The sequence below is a fragment of the Sinocyclocheilus grahami genome, unplaced genomic scaffold (assembly GCF_001515645.1).
Source record: "Sinocyclocheilus grahami isolate Dianchi unplaced genomic scaffold, SAMN03320097.WGS_v1.1 scaffold362.1, whole genome shotgun sequence".
Classification (NCBI taxonomy): Eukaryota; Metazoa; Chordata; class Actinopteri; order Cypriniformes; family Cyprinidae; genus Sinocyclocheilus; species Sinocyclocheilus grahami.
This window is the reverse complement of record NW_015505541.1, coordinates 1,377,390-1,397,606: the sequence shown is the minus strand read 5'-3', so window position 1 is coordinate 1,397,606 and position 20,217 is coordinate 1,377,390. Positions and strand designations below refer to the sequence as shown.

At 37.8% G+C, this 20,217-nt stretch overlaps 3 protein-coding genes across 3 annotated transcripts; 2 read left to right on the top strand and 1 right to left on the bottom strand.

Moving 5' to 3' along the window:
- Positions 1-4,365: 4,365 nt before the first annotated feature.
- LOC107549081 (superoxide dismutase [Mn], mitochondrial-like) lies at positions 4,366-5,529 on the bottom strand. Its single transcript, XM_016230013.1, has 4 exons — positions 5,427-5,529; positions 5,133-5,312; positions 4,651-4,838; positions 4,366-4,449 (listed from the first exon to the last, which is right to left on the bottom strand). The coding sequence occupies exons 2-3, from the start codon at positions 5,263-5,265 to the stop codon at positions 4,693-4,695; spliced, it is 279 nt and encodes a 92-aa protein (XP_016085499.1). The 5' UTR covers positions 5,266-5,312; positions 5,427-5,529; the 3' UTR covers positions 4,366-4,449; positions 4,651-4,692.
- A 1,772-nt stretch (positions 5,530-7,301) lies between these two features.
- wtap (WT1 associated protein) lies at positions 7,302-14,886 on the top strand. Its single transcript, XM_016230098.1, has 7 exons — positions 7,302-7,359; positions 7,456-7,511; positions 7,609-7,667; positions 7,812-7,939; positions 10,016-10,194; positions 13,483-13,637; positions 13,750-14,886. The coding sequence occupies exons 1-7, from the start codon at positions 7,330-7,332 to the stop codon at positions 14,400-14,402; spliced, it is 1,260 nt and encodes a 419-aa protein (XP_016085584.1). The 5' UTR covers positions 7,302-7,329; the 3' UTR covers positions 14,403-14,886.
- Positions 14,887-15,206: 320 nt separating this feature from the next.
- Positions 15,207-19,416, top strand: LOC107549121 (acetyl-CoA acetyltransferase, cytosolic-like). The gene is made up of 9 exons (XM_016230097.1): positions 15,207-15,432; positions 16,208-16,342; positions 16,470-16,651; positions 16,723-16,840; positions 16,925-17,068; positions 17,964-18,086; positions 18,176-18,330; positions 18,495-18,605; positions 18,956-19,416. The coding sequence occupies exons 1-9, from the start codon at positions 15,384-15,386 to the stop codon at positions 19,124-19,126; spliced, it is 1,188 nt and encodes a 395-aa protein (XP_016085583.1). The 5' UTR covers positions 15,207-15,383; the 3' UTR covers positions 19,127-19,416.
- Positions 19,417-20,217: the final 801 nt, after the last annotated feature.

Sequence of the window (20,217 nt, the reverse complement as noted above, 5' to 3'; positions counted from 1 at the left end):
CCAAGAAATTTAACAAACTCTTTTGTGCGTTTCATCTTTTCTACTTTTTTATCGGTCATGTGCTTTTACATTTACTTCCTGTAGATACTGTGAACATTTAGCATTTGTGAGGAAATGGTAACAGAAATGGTGTAAATATGATGTGCTTAATTACTGTGGGTGCCAAGTGAAGGAAGAGGTTTTATGATAAGGCATAAAAAGAGAACCCTGGGGTCCTACAGCAAAACAGACACCTCAGACAACACCCAAACAAGTGCTCATTCTCGCAGACCAATATTTCTGAGCATCATTTTGTAAACTGCAGTAAAAGATGTGAATGTGCGCAAGTGCCAAGACTATAGCAGGCAGAAACAGAAAATCTCTCAGTTCTTGTCAACATTTTTAAAAATCCTTTTAAATACAGAGTCATTTTTCATGGTGGTACCAAAGGTTTTTTGTTTCACACACAAGTTTTTTTTTTTTAATGGCTAAACTGTGAAACTTTCTGTTTCATGACTTCTCACACAAAAACCCATTGGCATAAGCAGTAATTAATGAGGCAACAAGAGAAATTGGAGGAAATTACAAACAGACAGTGTGACAGATTATTGTTTTTATTCAGATCTAAACTACTAATCTAAATGTGGCTAAATCACTGGTATGATGAGAGCTTTCTTGGTTAGGTGGAGAAAGTGGGAAGCACCCTGTGAACAGCCAGCGTATTCTCTCGGGCCTTTCATACCACTGCTGCTGGAAACATCCAAAATTTGGATAATTTAGTATGTAAAGACAAAACTTTTCAGGGCCATGAATATTTTCTGTCCCAGTTGTTGTTGTTGCAAGTCTCAGTACTGGTCCAGCATAAGGGTAGATCAACTAGATTAGTGGTTCTCAAACGGTGTTCATGGTAATAATTATGCAGATAATTATACGGCTTCTGGTCATTATATAAAATTTCAGTCTTTAGAATTCTGAGGCATTATCTGCAGTTTCGTTCTTGTTAATTAAAACAGAAATTATTTCTATCATTTAAATAAAGCTGAAATATAACTAAAAAAACTTATTACTAATTTAAAATCAACAAAACTAGAATTAGAACTGTTGCCCTTGCAGCTAACTTAAATACTATAATAGTATATAAATAATACTAAAATAACACTGGCTGTTTATCAGTGTATCATTTGTTCTTATTTTATTTATTAATTTTATCTTGTTTTTCAATAAAATAATCAAATAAAAACAATAAAAAACAACTAATTTGTTCTAATTTTTTAGTTGCCAAATCTGGGATGACAAATTCAATGGGGCCCTTCAAAAAACATTGAAATATAGTATACTCGCATAATCTCTCACTAAATGTTCCTTTGGTCTTGGAACACATGAGGAATCATAACATGATGTTCGTCAGCCTCATTATATATGAGAGATGTACTAAATTCCAGAACGAGAATCTTGAACTGTAACCTCTGTTTGGATAGACTCAATTTATTCAATACCAACCCCTGGTCTACCACCACATTTCTTTCAGAAATAATAATGGTACACTTTATGTAATGCAAAGAAAACACAGGCCTTTTCTTAACCCAAACCCTCTGTTAAAAGTACCATAATGGTTACTTGTGGTCGGGCAAACGCGCCTTGTTCATCTATCAACAATAAAAATATAGAAAATGTCGAAATGAAACAAGCCACACAATGTGTGGCACCGTGCAAAGCATCGCTGGATCATGTGGAAAAAACAATTTACTTTCTGTGCAAAACATAGACTACAACTGCAAGTTGAGGGTCAAAATATTCATTTTCCATCTCTTCTGTAATGATTAGTGGTCTCAAAGCAGACATGTTTCCACAATACTCCTTAATGAAAGACTATTTTCAGCAACAGCAAATAAAAGTCTAAGAAGAACATTATCCTCTACATTCTAAATGAATCAGTAGCAAAAATACTCAACTTTAAAAATCTGTCAGTGATATGACATGATATGAAAAACACTCCTTTTTTAATGTGTCGGTGTGTCAATCATCAACAGAAGAGAAATTGTATGCATCTCATCACTCATCTCTGTTAGTTGGGAGTTTTAAATAAAGTCATATGCAGCTATCTTTAATCACGGACAAATGTTTTCCCTGGCAAAGAGAGTGAAAGTGAAGTTAGTAAGCATAAGAAAAGGAAATTAGGAGAGCAGGCGAAGGTTGTCTTAACTGACAAAAAGGCTGTTTGTTTCTGACTTTCGACACAATAAATCTATCAAACTATTATCGGAAACACTAAAACTTTTCATTTATATGGGGTGTAAATAAGGAGACCACAAGAAAGATGGAAGGACCAATAGAAATAAAGAGCAGTGAATAAGAGAATACAGGAAACGGGGTCATAGCGCTCTTGGAAAAAGAAAGGGTGGTGTTAGAAAATGAGTAGCAGACAGAAATAGGGAAGGCTGAGCTTGATGAATAGATGTTGGTATTTTCCTTCTTTCCTTCCAGAAGCTGAAGAAACTCTACTCTGGACTGCAAGTCTGCCTACTTTACGAGCCATGGTGGAAGGAAGCAAACTCTGGCACTCTGAATTTAAGAGGAAAAAAGTAGGCCACACCAAAACATGCCATCAGTCCGAGTTGGAAAAAGACTAATATTAAAGGGTTTTTCCAATGAGCAGGCAGAATTTGAGAACAAAATCTTTGACATTTCTGTTGCACCTGAACCCTCATGGAAGCCACAGCCTAGGAATCTTCTAAAGTGATCAAATGCGTGTCTAACAGTGAATTGATGATGAATGACATCAAGCTTTGGCAAATCACAGGGCTTTAACAAAGTCAAGTCAGTGCCTCTGGATCAATCTTACTCTCAGCTGTATGACTCAGAACCTAATCGTCTTAAGTTACTAATAGCAAATTTCACGTTTCATTAAGAGTGAATTTAATTGTCGCTGAAAGGGAACGTCAGTGAGAGAAATCATACTTGAAAAGGGTTGAGAGTGGGTGTATGAAACTCAATTTGTGTTCAACAGTCTCACGGGTCATGTTTTTGGGGCTCTAAGTTAAGTTTCAAACCGCACCAAACACATGGACTCGAAGGAAGTCCTCTGGATCAAAAAGCTTGCTCTGGCCCATAACAAAAGGAAAACTGTCAACTGCTAATGCAATATCGCCACAAAAAAAAATGCATAAACCTGCAGCAAAAGAATAAAGGCACTTTACTGGAGAAGACTCTAAAGCCATCACAATTTTTCTCTGTATTTTCATTTTAAAGGAAAGAACAGTTGAAATGCTTTTCAAAGGAGAATGTCAGGACACGGTTATAGCATGCCAGAACAAAATATGAAGCAAAAAAAGTTTTTTTTTTGTATTTCCAAAGTGTGTGCGCATGCGCTTTGAACACCTTGTGAATTGCGGTCTCACAATATAAATGAAGAAACAAAGCAGCCAAAACCCACTCGGGAAACAGGGTGTAAAAATGTTTTAAAAACCAAGGTGATATGTCTATATTAATTCTCAACTGAAAATAACAATAATGCAACAACAATTTCATTACAAAAACCACTTTTGATCATATTCCAAAGAAAAAGAGACAACACTGAAAGTAAAAAAAAAAAAAAAAGAAGAGACTACAGTCACGTCACTTTCAATTGCTGGAAAACTTCCTTCACTGCAGAATCCATTCAAGTCTGGTTATCTAGACTTTCTTGCAAAGCCCTCTTTCCATTTAAAACCTCTGGTATTTGGCACCCTCTGCTGTTCCTACAAGAAGAAAACTCTTCATGCACTGTTGTAAATGAATTACACTGGGAGAGCATCTGTCCTCAGTGTATTAAAAAGAAAAGACCCAAGTAATTTAACAGTTCCCAGTTCCACTGCACTGAATGACGTGCTTTTAACTTTAAAAACAATTCATGACAGTTTGATATGACTTCTCCATCTACTGGGATTTTTTTAATCGTTTTTATTTTTTACCAGCCCTATATAATAATGTTTTTATTAACATCATTACATTTTATCTGCTTTGTTTTTTTTTTTTTTGTAAACCTTTGCTACACATAGGAAAAACCCTTTTTATAAAAGCAATAAGCCCCGTGAAGCCGTGGTTTACAGTGAATTTATAACAGCTAAGGGGGTTTTACAACGCCCCTTAGCTGTTATAAATTCAATGTAAACCACGGCTTCTTGGGGCTTATTGCTTTATTAAAATAATGTTTTATAATATTAATATTTTATAAATGTCATTTAGGCTTTAAAAAAAACAAGAAAACACCACAAAGACCATGTTCAAACAATCTTTTAATTTGAATTTACTGAAAGCATGAACGTACATATTCTTTGATTTCGACTCAACGATAAAGCAAGCTACGAGTTACAATGCACAATTCTGCATGGAAAATGAACTTGTCAAGAACCATACCACCTCTCTAGAGTCTCAGTTAGGATTGGTGGTTGTAATGTGGTCTGATTATTTGTGCGCTTCAAAGGTCTAAACCAGGGGTGGGCAAACTTGGCCCTTCCAGGCCACTTTCCTTCAGAGTTTAGCTCCAACTCTAATCAAACACACCTGAACCAGCAAATCATTGTCTTAAAGACTACTAGAAGGCTACAGGTAGGTGAGTTTTATCAGGGTTGGATCAAATCTCTGCAGGAAAGTGGCCTGGAAGGGCCAAGTTTGCCCATCACTGGTCTAAACGGACACCGTTTTACTTTTTTTCCTCCCCAAGTGTGGTGCAATTTATTTCTTGGCAGCTTGCAGACGCTCGCTGACATTCTCCCAGTTCACAACATTCCAGATGGCCTTAACATAGTCAGGTCTAACATTCTTGTACTGGAGATAGTATGCATGCTCCCAGACATCTATCCCAAGTAGAGGGACGAGACCTCAAATTTAAAAGGGAAAGAGAGTATAGTAAAGTTCAAAGACTTTAACAACTTGAAAAACAAATTATTTCTTTCTCTTTGGAGTCTACCAGAATATTGCTTTACCTTAAGAAATACATACAACTGCTACATATACATGGATGACTCCTGTGAATAAGTTGGAGTTTTTTTTGTGTGTTTATTCACTGAGGGTCTTGTTAAGAGTGTATGAAAAATGACAGTGTGAACTCTCGGGACTCATACCTTTACTACCAAAATAGATATATTCTCTTCTATTCATTGTGGAAGATTTACCTGTAGTGCCCTGCAAAGGGTCTTGGTTCGCACATGCAGCAATCCTCAGTCTTCCACTGTCCTTATCAAAGCCCAGCCAGCCCCATCCTGAGCCCTGAACGGCCACTGTGGCAGCTGACATCTTCTCCTTCATCTTCTGTAATGAGCCAAAGTCACGCTTAATGGCTTCCAACAGCTCACCTGTAATAAAAAAACACAAAGACTCATCACATACAACTATATGCTTCATAAATGACAAATGAAATAGCAGTATGGATATGTTCAACGTCTATTCATGTGTACAATGACTCCTACCCTGTGGTTCTCCTCCACCGTTCGGTGACAGATTTGTCCAGAATATGGTATGATTAATATGGCCACCACCGTTAAATTTCAGTGCAAGCTGAAGGGAGACTTGAGTTGTCACATCACCTGTAACACAGCAAGGTCAAACCTAAACACTTGTTATATGCAATGAAGACATTTCAAATAATATGCTAAGTCCTTAGAGCAGTGGTCACCTGGTAGCCCGCATGGAGTCTCTAAGTCGCCCGCAAAGCACGTTCTATAAATAGCCTAAATTAGCGTCGGGATGACGCTAAATGATATCACATCGAGATTATGATACAATTTATGTTAATGATGATAAACTCTGGACATTTTTACTCAAAATGTTTTAATCTAACACCCTATCACACAACAGAAATAAATGTTACAGCAACCAGTCAGTGCATGTCGCTAATAAGTCTGCATGTTCTGTGTGTCTCTGAATGCGTGGAGTGGTTTCATCTGATACACAAACTCATACACACGTACTCGCGGTGTTTTCAGCGTCTGCATCTCAATATATGAGGACATGAACATATGCACTTTATCTTTAGAGCTGCTCTGACAGTCACTCACTTCACCAGCTTTATGCAGTTTATTTGAGAAAAAAATACTGTCAAATACACGCTGAAACTAAAACTACCTGAAAGACCTTCACGACAAACCGTAAAAAATAAAAGTCCGGTTTAACGTGAAATTATATGACAACCAAGTTATTTTTTATTATTATAAATGTATACAGTTCTGTTGTGCAGCATCATGTCTGATAAAATACAATGCAAAGTTTTATTAATTCATTTCACTAGACACCATATATATATATTACACTGTTATACAAGCTGTACACTCACTACTTTACATTGTAGCAAAGTGTAATTTATTCAGTGTTGTCACATGAAAAGATATAATAAAATATTTACAAAAATGTGAGGGGTGTACTCACTTCTGTGAGATACTGTGTATATATATATATTGGAGTATATCAAACAAGTAGCCCTTGAGACTATTTCATCCCTTCAGCGAGCCCTCACTCACAAAAAAGGTTGGAGACCCCTGCCTTAGAGTGTAGTAAAAGTAAACTAATTTTTATACAGCTACTACTGAACCATTAATGAAACATATACTGGTCTACATTATAAATGATTGAGGGAATGAGGTGTAAAGCAGTGTAATTTCAGTATTACTTGTATACTAATCTAGCGTTTATTAATATTTTGAACTGGCTTTTAATTTTATATTTTCAGTTATCATTTGAATTTTAGTTTACTTTTTAGCAATTTTATGTGCATTTGTTATGTTTATTGGTTTGTTTTAAATGTTCCTATTTAGTTAAATAGTTAAGTTTTAGTTTGTTATTTTAGTACGTAAACATTTCATTTCAGTTAGCTGCCAAGCAACATTTTTGTTTACATTTTTATAAATTTATATTTTCATCTAAAATTTATATTTTATTTGATTTTAGCTTTATTTCAATTAATGAACATATGTTTATAAAAAGGTGAAATATAGAGACGGAGATGCATGAAAATGCTTGAGCAGTAATCCCGTGCATTTTCCCGTTTAACGTTAGTGGAGCAGTTTCGTTTTCAAACGAGCAACTGAATTTTTCCTCATTGTCGCTACGTTTTTACGATTTTTTATGCACGACTGCGAAGTGAGTGATATAAACAGGCAAATTCTTCCCCTGTAGTTGTTGCGTTGATGTAAAAACGAGCGAATTTCTCGCCTGGTGGCCTATATTTGTAATAGCACATGTGTAGGCGTGTGAAATCCACGCTACTGTCTCTAGGTCTTTGCTTCATATTATTGCTTGGAATGCCTGCGGATCTTTGAGTCCTTTGCATTCACTGGATGCTTGACTTGTTCGCTTCTGTCTTTCACAGAGATCAGAATGACCAATGAAGAACCTCTCCCGAAGAAGGTGAGCTCATTGTCGCAGTCTAATCTGATTATACCAGTCCCTTTCCGCCAACATGGTCTCTTTATAAGTCTTTATTTCCCTTTTATGTCCTTGCAGGTTCGCCTTAGTGAATCTGACATGAAGACCCTGACGCGAGAGGAGCTGTGTACAAGGTGTGTAGCCATTCTGTTGTGCAATAAGATTTAGGAGTATGTATATATGTTGAAGCTTTCCAGATTGTAAGACTGATGTGTTTTGTTCCGGGTGTAGGTGGAAACAGCATGAAGCTTACATCCAGATGCTTGAGGCAAAATATGCTGATTTAAACTGTAAGTTTGCACATCCCAGATGTTCTGAATAATTAATAGTCTTGAGTGGTTTACTAAAGCAAAGGTACTAGGTGTAATGTTGTGCAGAAAATAAAATGTCTATAACTAGGCTAATGCATCTTTTTCATGCTGAAATGTCTGCAGCCAATGATGTGACAGGCCTGAAAGAGTCTGAGGAGAAGTTGAAACAGCAACAGCAGGAATCTGCACGCAGAGAAAACATCCTGGTGATGAGGCTTGCTACTAAAGAGCAGGAAATGCAAGAGTGTACAGTAAGTGTGTTATTATGTCTCCTTTTTTGCTTCTGATTTAGGGGCAGTTCTTATTGGAGGAACTGGGTCAGTTTGCTTGAATGATATTGAGTGTCTCTGATGGAGTGTAGTAGATGTTTTGATTTCTACAGCATGTGGATGTAGTATTTAAATGATAGTGGATTAGAAGTGTTAAGATTTTAAACACAGTAGTTGTATTTGTCCTTTGTACTGACTTGTCTGTGAAGCATCTGTGAATATTTACCTAAGTAATAGCTGCTGTTGTGTTTCAGTCAAATCTGTATCCAAATGTTTATCATGTAAATGATCTCTCTGTAATTCATCAAATTTGGTGTACGTACGCAGAAATGAGAGTATTGTTTCCAGCATTTCAACATGAACACCTGACTAAAAGTAAAGCAAATGCATGTTGGTGGAAAATGTGGGTCCCCGGTGCATCTACCAAAAAGATTAACCCAGTAACTTTGCTTTGGTAAGCTTTTATTTTTTTTTGCAAGCATCTGAAAAAACAAGCGCGTCTGATTTCGCTCCACTAGTGATGTTGCAAAGGGATCTCATTATAAAATTACCGCCCCTTAATTTGCACGTTTCCACCCACGACGCCGTCATTTTGATTTCGCAAGCGACAACGGTGTACCAGCTCTAATGCCATGGCGAAAGTTTGAGCAAAACACGTTAACTGTTCTGTCTTTGGCTGCACAAACGAGCACAGAACACTATTTAGAGTCCCAGCCTCAGAGGAGACAAGATAGCAGTGGATCTATTGATTTATTTACTGTATATTGCTGCTGCCACACAGATCTAAAATAAACATGCCATTTATTTCCCAGCTGTTTACCTTCACAGACATAACCGACTGTTTTTGTATCTCGTGTGTTTTTAACGTAAACTTGTGTGTTAATGAGAACTTAGTTTAGTACTCACATGCTGTGACAGCTGCTTTCTGTCAGTGTGCTTCAGATGTGTGCACTCAGAAAACCATATTTCAGAAGTTTAAACTCATATGGTTTAAAACGCATGATTTCAGCTCGATAAACATTAGAATCGGATCCTAAACAGATGTTTTTAGCAGGTATGAGCTGCTCTATTCTGGAAAAGGGGGTGGGGAGCAGCAGCTCCTTTGCATTTAAAGAGACAGACACGAAAAACAGCGTGTTTCTGCTTCCACTCAAAATAGGCATTTTCAAAATGATATAATAAATGATCTGTGGAGTATTTTGAGCTGAAACTTCAAGTCAAATCTGTATCCAAATGTTTATCATGCAAATGATCTCTCTGTAATTCATCAAATTTGGTGTACGTACGCAGAAATGAGAGTATTGTTTCCAGCATTTCAACATGAACACCTGACTAAAAGTAAAGCAAATGCATGTTGGTGGAAAATGTGGGAAAATGCAGACATAACCGACTGTTTTTGTATCTCGTGTGTTTTTAACGTAAACTTGTGTTAATGAGAACTTAGTTTAGTACTCACATGCTGTGACAGCCGCTTTCTGTCTGTGTGCTTCAGATGTGTGCACTCAGAAAACCATATTTCAGAAGTTTAAACTCATATGGTTTAAAACGCATGATTTCAGCTCGATAAACATTAGAATCGGATCCTAAACAGATGTTTTTAGCAGGTATGAGCTGCTCTATTCTGGAAAAGGGGGTGGGGAGCAGCAGCTCCTTTGCATTTAAAGAGACAGACACGAAAAACAGCGTGTTTCTGCTTCCACTCAAAATAGGCATTTTCAAAATACTATTATAAATGATCTGTGGGGTATTTTGAGCTGAAACATCACATACACATTCTGGGGACACCTGAGACTTATATTACATAAAGTAAAAAGGGGCATAATATGTCTTCTTTTTAAGATTTGGAATTAATGACACATTACATACTGTAATACTTGTAATATATCGTTATAAACCAATTGTTGTAAAGGTCCTGTTTTTTAAACCGTTACTTAATAGTATACTAGCTTCAAAGCTGAAGAGTTATTTTTTACAGACGGGGCGTCACATGCCTACATGCACATTCATGTTTGTAATTTTTTACATGCTGAGATTTTAATCGTCTCTCTTACCTTTCAGACCCAAATCCAGTACCTGAAGCAAGTCCAGCAACCGAGCGCGGCTCAGTTGAGATCGTCCATGGTGGACCCAGCCATCAACTTATTTTTCCTCAAAATGAAGACTGAACTGGAACAGACTAAAGACAAACTGGAGCAAGCCCAAAATGAACTGAGTGCCTGGAAATTTACACCTGATAGGTAAACTAAAATAACTCCCCCCTCCAAACAAAAAGTCAAGACTTTCCTGATTTACCCCCCACCTTCTCCTCTGCAGGAGTGCAGATAATGGTGGGGGAAGACTGAAATGTTTTGCTCACAACGAGACTCAGACTTTAAAGCCAAAGCTCAGAACAAAAGACATTTTTCTTTCATATTGCCCTATTACAAATACCATAATGTAAAATCAGAACAAAACCCAACAGTTTTGGTCAGGTGACACTTTTGTTTCAGCTTTCTCTCTCCCTCCCCCCCCCACACCCCTCATGGTACAGAAGCCTGAAGGAATCGGGACTGTTCCTGAAGAGGTGGTCACGTCGGAAATGCCCCCTTCCAGCCCATGTTAGAAAGCTTCCTGTAACAAAAAAGGCGGCCTATGAAAGACTTGAGCAAAGAGTTGACTCTGGAGCTGATTGAACTGTAGTTTAAAGATCACTGATTGAACATTTAAAACATGACATGGCCCTACTAAATGTGTTGCAGAGGAATATGCCCCCATTTAAACTCCATCGTAGATGCCTTGAGACTCTGGTTAAGAATCTAGAATGTTAACACAGGGAGGTGGGAATGTAGTGTGATGCAATGAAATGGGGAGGAGTTAAGCAATCTTAAGACTTTGGGGCAGAAGCCTTTGTTATGATGTAAGACTTTGGGGGAGGAATCAGACTTTCTGATCTGCAAAGACTTCGGTATATGTTCATCTCACAGGTGCGACATATGGTACAGTGTTTCAAACCTTTTCATTTTTTGTGTTCGTAACTATACTTTGTTTTTGCTCTGGAAATGCACCTTGCATTTACAGCAGCGTGGTCCAAATGAATTGACTGACTTGGTAATCGTCTTAAATTGGCTGTTGCGCTGCTGCAGATGCAAACATAATTGTTTTTTTCAATGTGAATGCAAATGTGCAATGTGTGTTAGAGGAAATTATTCAAGCTGTTTAAATGTTTGTGTATAATAATTTGTATTTATCTTATGTACCTTTTCTAATCCACTTTTTATTTTGCGGTCACCCAGTGAGGATTTCAATGGTTTTGTTCATTTCCCTCGGGTCACGTTTAATTCTATTGCAGGTTTTTTGCTCCGTAGATATTTTATAGCAATTATTACATTTTAAAGTTATAGTTGCATTTGAGTGATTCAAGAGTAGTTATAGAGATTCTGCTTTGCAGATCTATGAAAACAATTTGGGTTAGGCCATTTTTTTGTTACCAAGTCTTTTGAAATATTGTCTGCTCTAAAGGGGCATTATATAATTCATCAGAGATTTCATAGCAGCAGATTGTCCAGAAAAGATGGTTAGCCAGTTTAAGGAAATATTCTATATGGCTGTATTTACACTGCAAGTCTTAATGCACAGATCCGATCTTTTGACCATATCCGATTTTTTGACCCGTCTGTTTACATTCACTTTAGGCACGACTGGTATCCGATATCTGTGTTTACATAATCCCCATCCAAAATGCTAGTCAATGATCGCTTTATTATGCAAATGGTAGACCCTCGGGTTTTGAATGGCCGTGCTATTAAAATTATTTATATAATACACGTCAAGTGGCCATTATTATTTGCCAGCATGGACAACAGCTGTCATGGATGTTTTGCAGCACAAAATCTGACTGAACGGAAAATAACGGTAATTTTAATTTGTTAGGCTCGTTGGAGGTGGAATTCTTCAGTGAAATAAAGTAGCGCCAATGTGATATTTATTTAAATGAATTCGAATGAATTAACGAGAGAGAGAGATAAGAAATATAATGTAGCTTTAGCGAAGCTGTTGTATTTATAAAATTCACGAGGCAGGGGTTGTAAAACAGCTCCTGCATGTGCAATTTCTTATTTAGCCTACATAAAGTTTCCATCTAAAAATCATGCAAGCGTGCCGCCCTCGAATTGGGAGTTCTGCGGGGATTCGGATACATGCGTTTAGACGTAAGTCGGGTGTCCAGATATCGGATATATATCCGATTAAAATCCACATTTGGAAGTGGCTCAGATCGGATGCGAAAAAAATCGGATCTCGTATGGATTTTTGTGTTTACACGCGTGCATTAAATTCCGATCTGTGTCAGATGTGGGCAAACAAATTTGATTTTTTTTCTGCCAGTGTAAACCTCAACATTTAACCTCAAACTGCTTTTGATGTTAAATGCCAGCATTTGCTTTGAAACGATTCCAAGTCATTTAGTTTGAGGACAGTAGTATTAATAACTATTGTATTTGGCACCAAAGCACCCTAGTGACCATTCAATTCATTCACGTTTAATGCTACTGAATACATCTTTATGCAGTATATCAATACAGTCTCAGAGTTTTCCAGTAGATGTGGGTTGCATTTACCTCTTAAACAGAAGAGTAAAATATGCTGCTGATTTAAATTAAGTGCACTGGCACATCCAGCTTTGCAGTTATTTTATCTCAATGATAATACAAGAAATTGTGTTGTCTATTGTCTGGAAAATTTCTAGCACATTTTTTTTACCTTCTGTCATTTAGTCCAAGACCAGTCACAATAACATTAATTGAATTGAATTATTGCTTGGTTGCTCATGGCTGGTTTTTAGATTAACAGGTAGGTACTTTCTTTGGATCTGTGATCATCTCTGCTTTTAGATTTTTAAATAAACTTGGTTTTGCAACTTGTTCAATGGCCTATTGGAATGCTACCATATTAGATATGTTCAGATGTATTGCACTTGTTGGTTTAACTTCATTTGGTCTGATAACTGTTCAACCATCTCTTCCCAGAATTGTTTGAACTGTTACTTGGTTTTCTTGATTGTCGTTGACTATGTTTACATGCACACCAGGAAACTGCTTATTGCGAGAGTGCTGCAAAACTGCCGTTGCGTTTACATGTGCCATGTTAGCAGTGCATTTTTAACTGCATATACATGTGGCACGATTGGTAATTGGCTTTCCTACTACTTGGTTTTTTTTAATTGTCTGATCTTTTCCACTCACATGCACTCTTTAAAAAGCTGTAAGAACTCGGTCACATAAAGCCCAATCTCTTGCAGAAATTCAGTCGTGTTGAACCTCATGTTCTGCTTTTACTAGTTTCAGAATACCGCTTTCTTTTGCATTTTCATAAGTGCATGTAAACATACTTTACTGGTCAACAATATTTACCAGTGTGGCCATTGGAGAGTTTGTTGGAAGCTGTTTCTGGTTGGCTAATGTCACCGCCCAGTTTGTAAATGCAGTGGCTACTTGTGTCGACCCTGTGGCCATGTTCACCATGTGATGTTAGACTTGTTTCCCTTGCAGCCAGACTGGTAAGAAGCTGATGGCGAAATGTCGCATGCTGATCCAGGAGAATCAGGAGTTGGGCAGGCAGCTGTCTCAGGGGCGCATCGCCCAGCTGGAGGCCGAGCTCGCCTTGCAGAAGAAGTACAGCGAAGAGCTCAAGAGCAGCCAAGATGGTGAGCAAAACCTCTCTCCATTCATCTAACTCCATTCATGGTTTGTTTTTATGGAACTTAAACTCACTTTTAGTTGTTCTTTTTTTGTACCTGTGCATTTTGTGTGGTCCAGAGCTCAATGACTTCATCATTCAGCTGGATGAGGAGGTGGAGGGCATGCAGAGCACCATCCTGGTTCTTCAGCAGCAGCTGAGGGAGACCAGGCAGCAGTTTTCTCAGTTGAACTCCCAAGGCACTTCTAGTGGAGCTGGTCCAAGCAGAACTTCGCCTTCAGCGGCCTCTGAACCTTCCATTCAAAGCGAACCTGCGAACGCCTCCTGCTCAAATGTTGCGAAAGACTGCGGAAGGGTGTCCAATGGACCCTCCAACGGGAGCTCGTCTCAGAGGGCCGCGTCTGGGTCCAGTCTGTATAGGGAAGCAAGCAGCGCAGATGAAGATTACCCACCATCGCCATCTGTCTCCAGCCCCACTCATGGTGGCATGTCAAAACTGTCCAACCACTCAGAAGATGCAGTGAGCCAGAGGGGCGGAGAAGGGTACGTGACTCAACTAAGTGCGGGCTATGAGAGCGTGGACTCACCAACAGGCAGTGAGACGTCAGTGACCCAGCACTCGAACGATACAGACTCCAATGCTGACTCCCATGAGGCCGCTGCTGTCTCCAAAGGCAGCAGGACTGCGGGTATGAGGCACAGCACTCAGAATGGCCTGGACTCATCTGCAGCAACAGTTGCCACCAATGCCTCCACAGGGTCTGTTTTGTAACATTCTTAAAGTTTCAGTTTGTTTGTTTTTAACCACGACAAACAAGGAAATCCCACACTTCAGGCCAGTTAGTTCTTGTTTGAGAAATGGTCAAATGCATCACTTTTGTTTTCTACCCGACCTTCCATCATAACCTATTTCAGTGCATTTGCGACATTCTCAGAGCTGATTACGTTTATAAAATGAGCAACATTGCGATTGTATATTTGAATTCTTTTTTTTTTTTTTTAATGAATGACTTTTAAACCATTTTTCCTCGGTCAAAGTAATATGAACACTTGGTTCTGTACTGTTCATTTGCTCACTTGTTAGAACTCCGAAATCATTTAGCTACATGTGATGTATCAATGCTCAATTAAGTCTTGAAGCTGCAAGTTCAGAATTCTTAGTTTCCTGATGTTGAACTTTTATTTTTGTTCCTCTACATGACGATAGAAAACGTTTTGTTTGAATTGTGTGTAGTTTTTTTGACATGTATCTTGTTCAATTCTGATTTCAATCCTTTTCATGTACTGACCAAATATCAATAAAGCATTTTAATATGACTCAAACCTTGCTTTGATTTTCTGCTTTGAATAAATTCTATCAAAACCATTCCATCTGTTTATCAACATGTCATCAATTTAATGCCTAATCAGTAAAATGCCTTTAAATGTGTGTATTTAGTGAGACTAAGTGATGTTTGAAATATTTTTGATGTAAATTGGCTTTTTAATTAAACAGATTTTTAGTGGTGTCTAGTATGCATAAGCAACGTTTTGCTGCCTTTTGTTAGCCGTCCACACCGTTAGATGGCGCAACACCAAAATAAAACCAATGCATTAGACTGGCAGATCACGGTTATGATGCTTTCAATTCCTAGTCTTGTCTTATCTAATGAATGAGACCGCATGAAGTAGGAGGCTCCTCGAAACAACCTGCATATATATATAGTGGCCTTACCGGACACATAACAAGGAACCTGCCAGCATTACAGCAAAGATGAACACGGATGCGATTGTTATCGTTTCTGCCGCAAGGACTCCTATAGGTAAACTCTCAAAATGTCATGTATCATATCGCGATGATATTTTCCACACGATGCTGAGCACCTCTTTGTAACGTTAGCTGCAAACGGCAGTGCATCCCGTGGCAGCTTGTTGACAGATTATACTAGAAAGTTTTATCTCCTGTGGCACTTACTCCTGAGTTATTACGCTAACCAAATAATAATCTGCGCGATGATGCTGATGAAATATAGTCGGTTTGCTTTGGTTGTATATCGTCAAAGTATGTGTCTTGTTTATTTTAATTAGCTAATTCTCGAGCTATAAGGCAGTAATGTAGTGTCTCACTATGGTGCAGAAGAAACGTAAAGCTGCTCTGATTGGTTGCTCGGGTTCTCACCAGTGTTCTCGTGCTCTGATTGGTTAATTTATTGTAGCGCCATGGCCAGGAGAAATTTTATTGATTGGTCATCCAGATAAACCTTTGCTGAATCCTTTATCATTCATATATAAATTCATATATACATGTATACTTAAAAAAAAAAAAAAAAATTCTGACCATTAAGTAAATGATGCTATAATGCTTATCCTATAACTTTTATTCATGGAAATAATACCAGTATTTAAATGAAATAACAGCGTTAGTAAATTAGAAATAGCGTTAAAATTCCTTTTTCCGCTCTTTATGATTTTGACCTGGTAAAAAGCTAAAGTCAGTATATGGGCACTATGACTTTATTTGCCTTTTGCTTTCTTCCATAAATTATATTATTTAGATGAAACAAAAGTATCAATATTTTTTGCTTTTTTTATTGACAGGATCATTCAATGGAGCCCTTAGTAGTGTACCTCTCAATGATTTGGGGACATTAGTCATTAAAGATGTGCTTAAGAGGGCCAATGTGAAGCCAGAAGAAGTCTCAGAGGTCATCATGGGTCATGTCCTCACTGCAGGTATAGCACCTCATGTAGAATACTTCGCCTACTCACCACCATATAAATACAGAACTCATCAGTGAGAGTAATGCACAAAGCTCAAGTTCACTTGTGGATTGATAGTCTTCTCCTACATGTACTTAAGGTCATGGGCAGAATCCTGCCCGGCAGGCAAGTGTTGCTGCTGGTATCCCATACTCAGTGCCAGCATGGAGCTGTCAGATGATCTGTGGATCTGGCCTGAAGGCTGTGTGTCTTGGTGCTCAGTCCATCATGACTAAAGAATCCACTTTAGTAGTAGCAGGAGGCATGGAGAGCATGAGTCGGGTAAGACAGCTGTCAGGAGCACTTCTGTTATCTTTAAGTAAAAAGTGATGATGCAGCACTTTGTCTGTCAGGCTCCTCATATAGTGCAGATGAGGTCAGGGGTGAAGATGGGAGATTCTACCTTGCAGGACTCCATACTGACTGATGGACTCACAGATGCCTTTTATAATTACCACATGGGAGTCACAGGTAATTTCTTAAAACAGACGGCCTACCTTTATTGTGTGCTTTAATTGGGCAACTGATCTAGCTGTGGTCATGTGTCTGTGTTAGCTGAGAATGTGGCCAAGCAGTGGGGGGTGTCCCGTAAGGCTCAGGACCAGTTTGCCGTGACGTCACAGAACAGAACTGAAGCAGCTCAGAAGGCTGGAGATTTTGACCAGGAGATTGTGCCAGTTACTGTTCCTTCTAGGAAAGGTAAGAGGCTCATTGTATTCAGAAATATGATTTTATTTTTCAATATTTATATATTATTTTATTTTTCAGCATCTCAATAAATATTTAAACACTACCATTCAAAAGTTTGGGGGTTGATATATGTATATGTATATATATATATATATGTGTGTATGTATGTGTATATATATTTTACATTTTTGAAATAAGTCTCGTATGGCCACAAAGCTGCATTCATTTGATAAAAAAATGCAGTAAAACCAGTAATATTGTCATTTTAGTGTCACATGATTGTTCAGAAATTATTCTAATATTTGAAAATGACTCACCAAAAGCTGACTTGATGCTTAAGGAACATTTCATAGTATCAATATTGAAAACCGTCATGCTGCTTAATATTTTTGTGAAAACCAAAACAAATAATTCTTTAAATTGAAATTTCTAAGGAACAGCATTCATTTATAATATTTTATTTATTATTTTAATAATATAAAAGTCTTTACTGTCACTTTTGATCATCCTGCATCCTTGCTGAAAAAGATTATTACATTCAGAAAACATCTTACACACCTGAAACTTTTGAACAGTAGTGTGCCTTATTCAGTCGAGTTTTGTTTACTGCAAAAATTATTTTCTTAATCAGTATTTTTGTCTCGTTGTCTAGTAAAATCATCTTTATAATGTTTTTCTTTCTTGATTAAACCTCCATAAACCTTACAACAATAAAGTTACCTAAGTAAAACAAATAAAATAAAATGAAGGTGTACTTTCTGAAATCAAGTCTTAATATCTCAACTTCTCAAGTAAATGAATTTTGAAAATAACAAATTGATTTATCTATTTATTTTGGAATGTTTGTATCTATCTCTGATGACACTGAATATAAATTCAAATAAACCCTTTATTACCATATCAGGTCCAGTCGAGGTCAAAGCTGATGAGTTTCCGCGGCATGGCAGTAATATTGATGCTATGTCCAAACTGAAGCCTTGTTTTGTAAAGGATGGCTCTGGTACAGTGACAGCTGGCAATGCATCAGGTAAATGGTGACATCTTTGACACTCAATTATGACATTTTCATTGCGTAGAGACAGTAATGTTTTTTTTCCATTGGTTTTTGTTTAACAGGCATAAATGATGGAGCTGCAGCTACTGTTCTCATGAGCCAATCAGAGGCCCAGAGGCGGGGCTTAAAACCAATGGCACGCATCACGTCCTGGGCTCAGGCAGGCCTTGACCCTTCAGTCATGGGTACAGGGCCAATTCCAGCCATTAGAAAAGCTGTGAGTATCTGTTGAGTCATCACAGGGCCTAATTCATCCACATGAATGAAGAATGGATTCTTGTATTCAGTGCTTATCCTGAAATAGCAGCCAGGGGACCAATATAATCCAATAAAACCCCAGATTTACAATTGGGTTCATATTATAATATGCTTTCTAACCAGGTTGATAAAGCCAGATGGAAGCTTGATGAGGTTGATCTGTTTGAGATAAATGAAGCATTTGCTGCTCAGTCCATTGCAGTGGTAAAGGAGCTTGGTTTAAACCCTGATAAGGTGTGTTATTTCTTCCACTTTATAAATACTTTTCTTCATGCTTCATACAGCTTTACACAATATTATTTTGACACAGTTTCCCAATGATTTCTGTAGCACAGTGACAAGATTGTAATATCATGATGAGTCTCCATTATTGCAAATATTGAAGGTTCATCTCGCTTGACCTTTGTTCACTTACCCTATCAGTGACCAGACTGCTACATGAAAATGAATAAAATGACCTCTTTGCCTAAGTTAAAAAAATATAATAATAATATTTATGGAAAGACAAATACTCATCTGTCTCATTTTCCCCATGATTTTAGTTTATAGTTAATTTACCACTTCATTTGTCTCTCTTCCTTCAGGTGAATGTGTGTGGAGGGGCGATCTCTCTCGGACATCCCCTCGGTATGTCTGGCTGTAGAGTGTTGGTGACCCTGCTTCATGCGCTTCAGAGGACAGGGGGACGGAAAGGGATCGCTTCATTGTGTATAGGAGGTGGAATGGGTATTGCCATGTGTGTAGAGAGAGAATAAGCGCTGAGTACTGCTGATATAGACAGATTACTTCCACACTGTAATCGTGTGCTTCTAATCAGGCCTTGAATCCAGTTTGTCATATTCAAAACAGATGTTTAAAATCTAAACAGTCTATGATGAGACTAAAGCAAGTACATACTCAAGTCAGTACTTATATATATTGTAAAGGAAGGGAAACCTGTAGTAAAATTCACAAATTGTCAATTCTGGTAAAATGATCTAATGCAGGGCTGTCCAAACTCGGTCCTGGAGGGCCGGTGTCCTGCAGAGTTTAGCTCCAACTTGCCTCAACACACCTGACTGGAAGTTTCTATGCCTAGTAAGAGCTTGATTAGCTGGTTCAGGTGTGTTTAATTAGGGTTGGAGCTAAACTCTGCAGGACACCGGCCCTCCAGGACCGAGTTTGGACAGCCCTGATCTAGTGTATCTGAGGCATTTTCACTTAACACTAATGTATTCCCTTCAGTCTTTTGTGATTTATGGTACATAAAGAGGACTTATTGTATACCAGCATTTAAGACATTCCTTTTCTGTGTTAATCGTCTATGGTTGCTGATTTACTCTTATAGTAGAGCTTCTATTGGTATTAAAACTGGGTCTGTCCATAAGCATATCAACGATAACCTGATAGATTTATGAAAATCATGTTGTGTTGTGTGTTTTAATCCATCAGTTGAAAGGAGTCGATCTGTTTGCAGCAGATTGTAAAATGGATCTAGTACATAGATAAGACCTGTCTACACTGTGCAATCGAAAACTGCCTTAGAAAATTTTAAATGTGCCAAAAAGGCAAAATTAGCCTCTAGCCTGTACTTCCAATAGTCTGCTTTTAATACTCTCTCCCAATGTTAATTTATACCTCAGGGGCAAAGCTGTTTACATATTTAGCCTGTGTTGTACTCTTAATCTTACTGCTTAATAAAGAATTTAATGGAGAGCCCTGTGTCCTACAGTGAATGCAGATGAATTGGACCACTTTTTTAACCTAAAAATGTTTATGCACATTTTCCAAATCTTTACTATCATTACTATCATGCTTTTTGCATTTATTTCTAATATAAAATAACATGGTTATTTAGCAAATCTCA

Excerpts from the sequence above, each read along its gene's own strand:
- LOC107549081 (XM_016230013.1), bottom strand. The coding sequence starts at position 5,265 with ATGAAGGAGAAGATGTCAGCTGCCACAGTGGCCGTTCAGGGCTCAGGA. Across the intron at positions 4,839-5,132 it reads CCCTTTGCAGGGCACTACAG|GTCTCGTCCCTCTACTTGGG; the intron begins GTAAATCTTCCA and ends TTTAAATTTGAG.
- wtap (XM_016230098.1), top strand. The coding sequence starts at position 7,330 with ATGACCAATGAAGAACCTCTCCCGAAGAAG. Across the intron at positions 7,668-7,811 it reads AAAATATGCTGATTTAAACT|CCAATGATGTGACAGGCCTG; the intron begins GTAAGTTTGCAC and ends AAATGTCTGCAG. Across the intron at positions 13,638-13,749 it reads GCTCAAGAGCAGCCAAGATG|AGCTCAATGACTTCATCATT; the intron begins GTGAGCAAAACC and ends TGTGTGGTCCAG.
- LOC107549121 (XM_016230097.1), top strand. The coding sequence starts at position 15,384 with ATGAACACGGATGCGATTGTTATCGTTTCTGCCGCAAGGACTCCTATA. Across the intron at positions 15,433-16,207 it reads TGCCGCAAGGACTCCTATAG|GATCATTCAATGGAGCCCTT; the intron begins GTAAACTCTCAA and ends TTTTATTGACAG. Across the intron at positions 16,652-16,722 it reads GCATGGAGAGCATGAGTCGG|GCTCCTCATATAGTGCAGAT; the intron begins GTAAGACAGCTG and ends TTTGTCTGTCAG.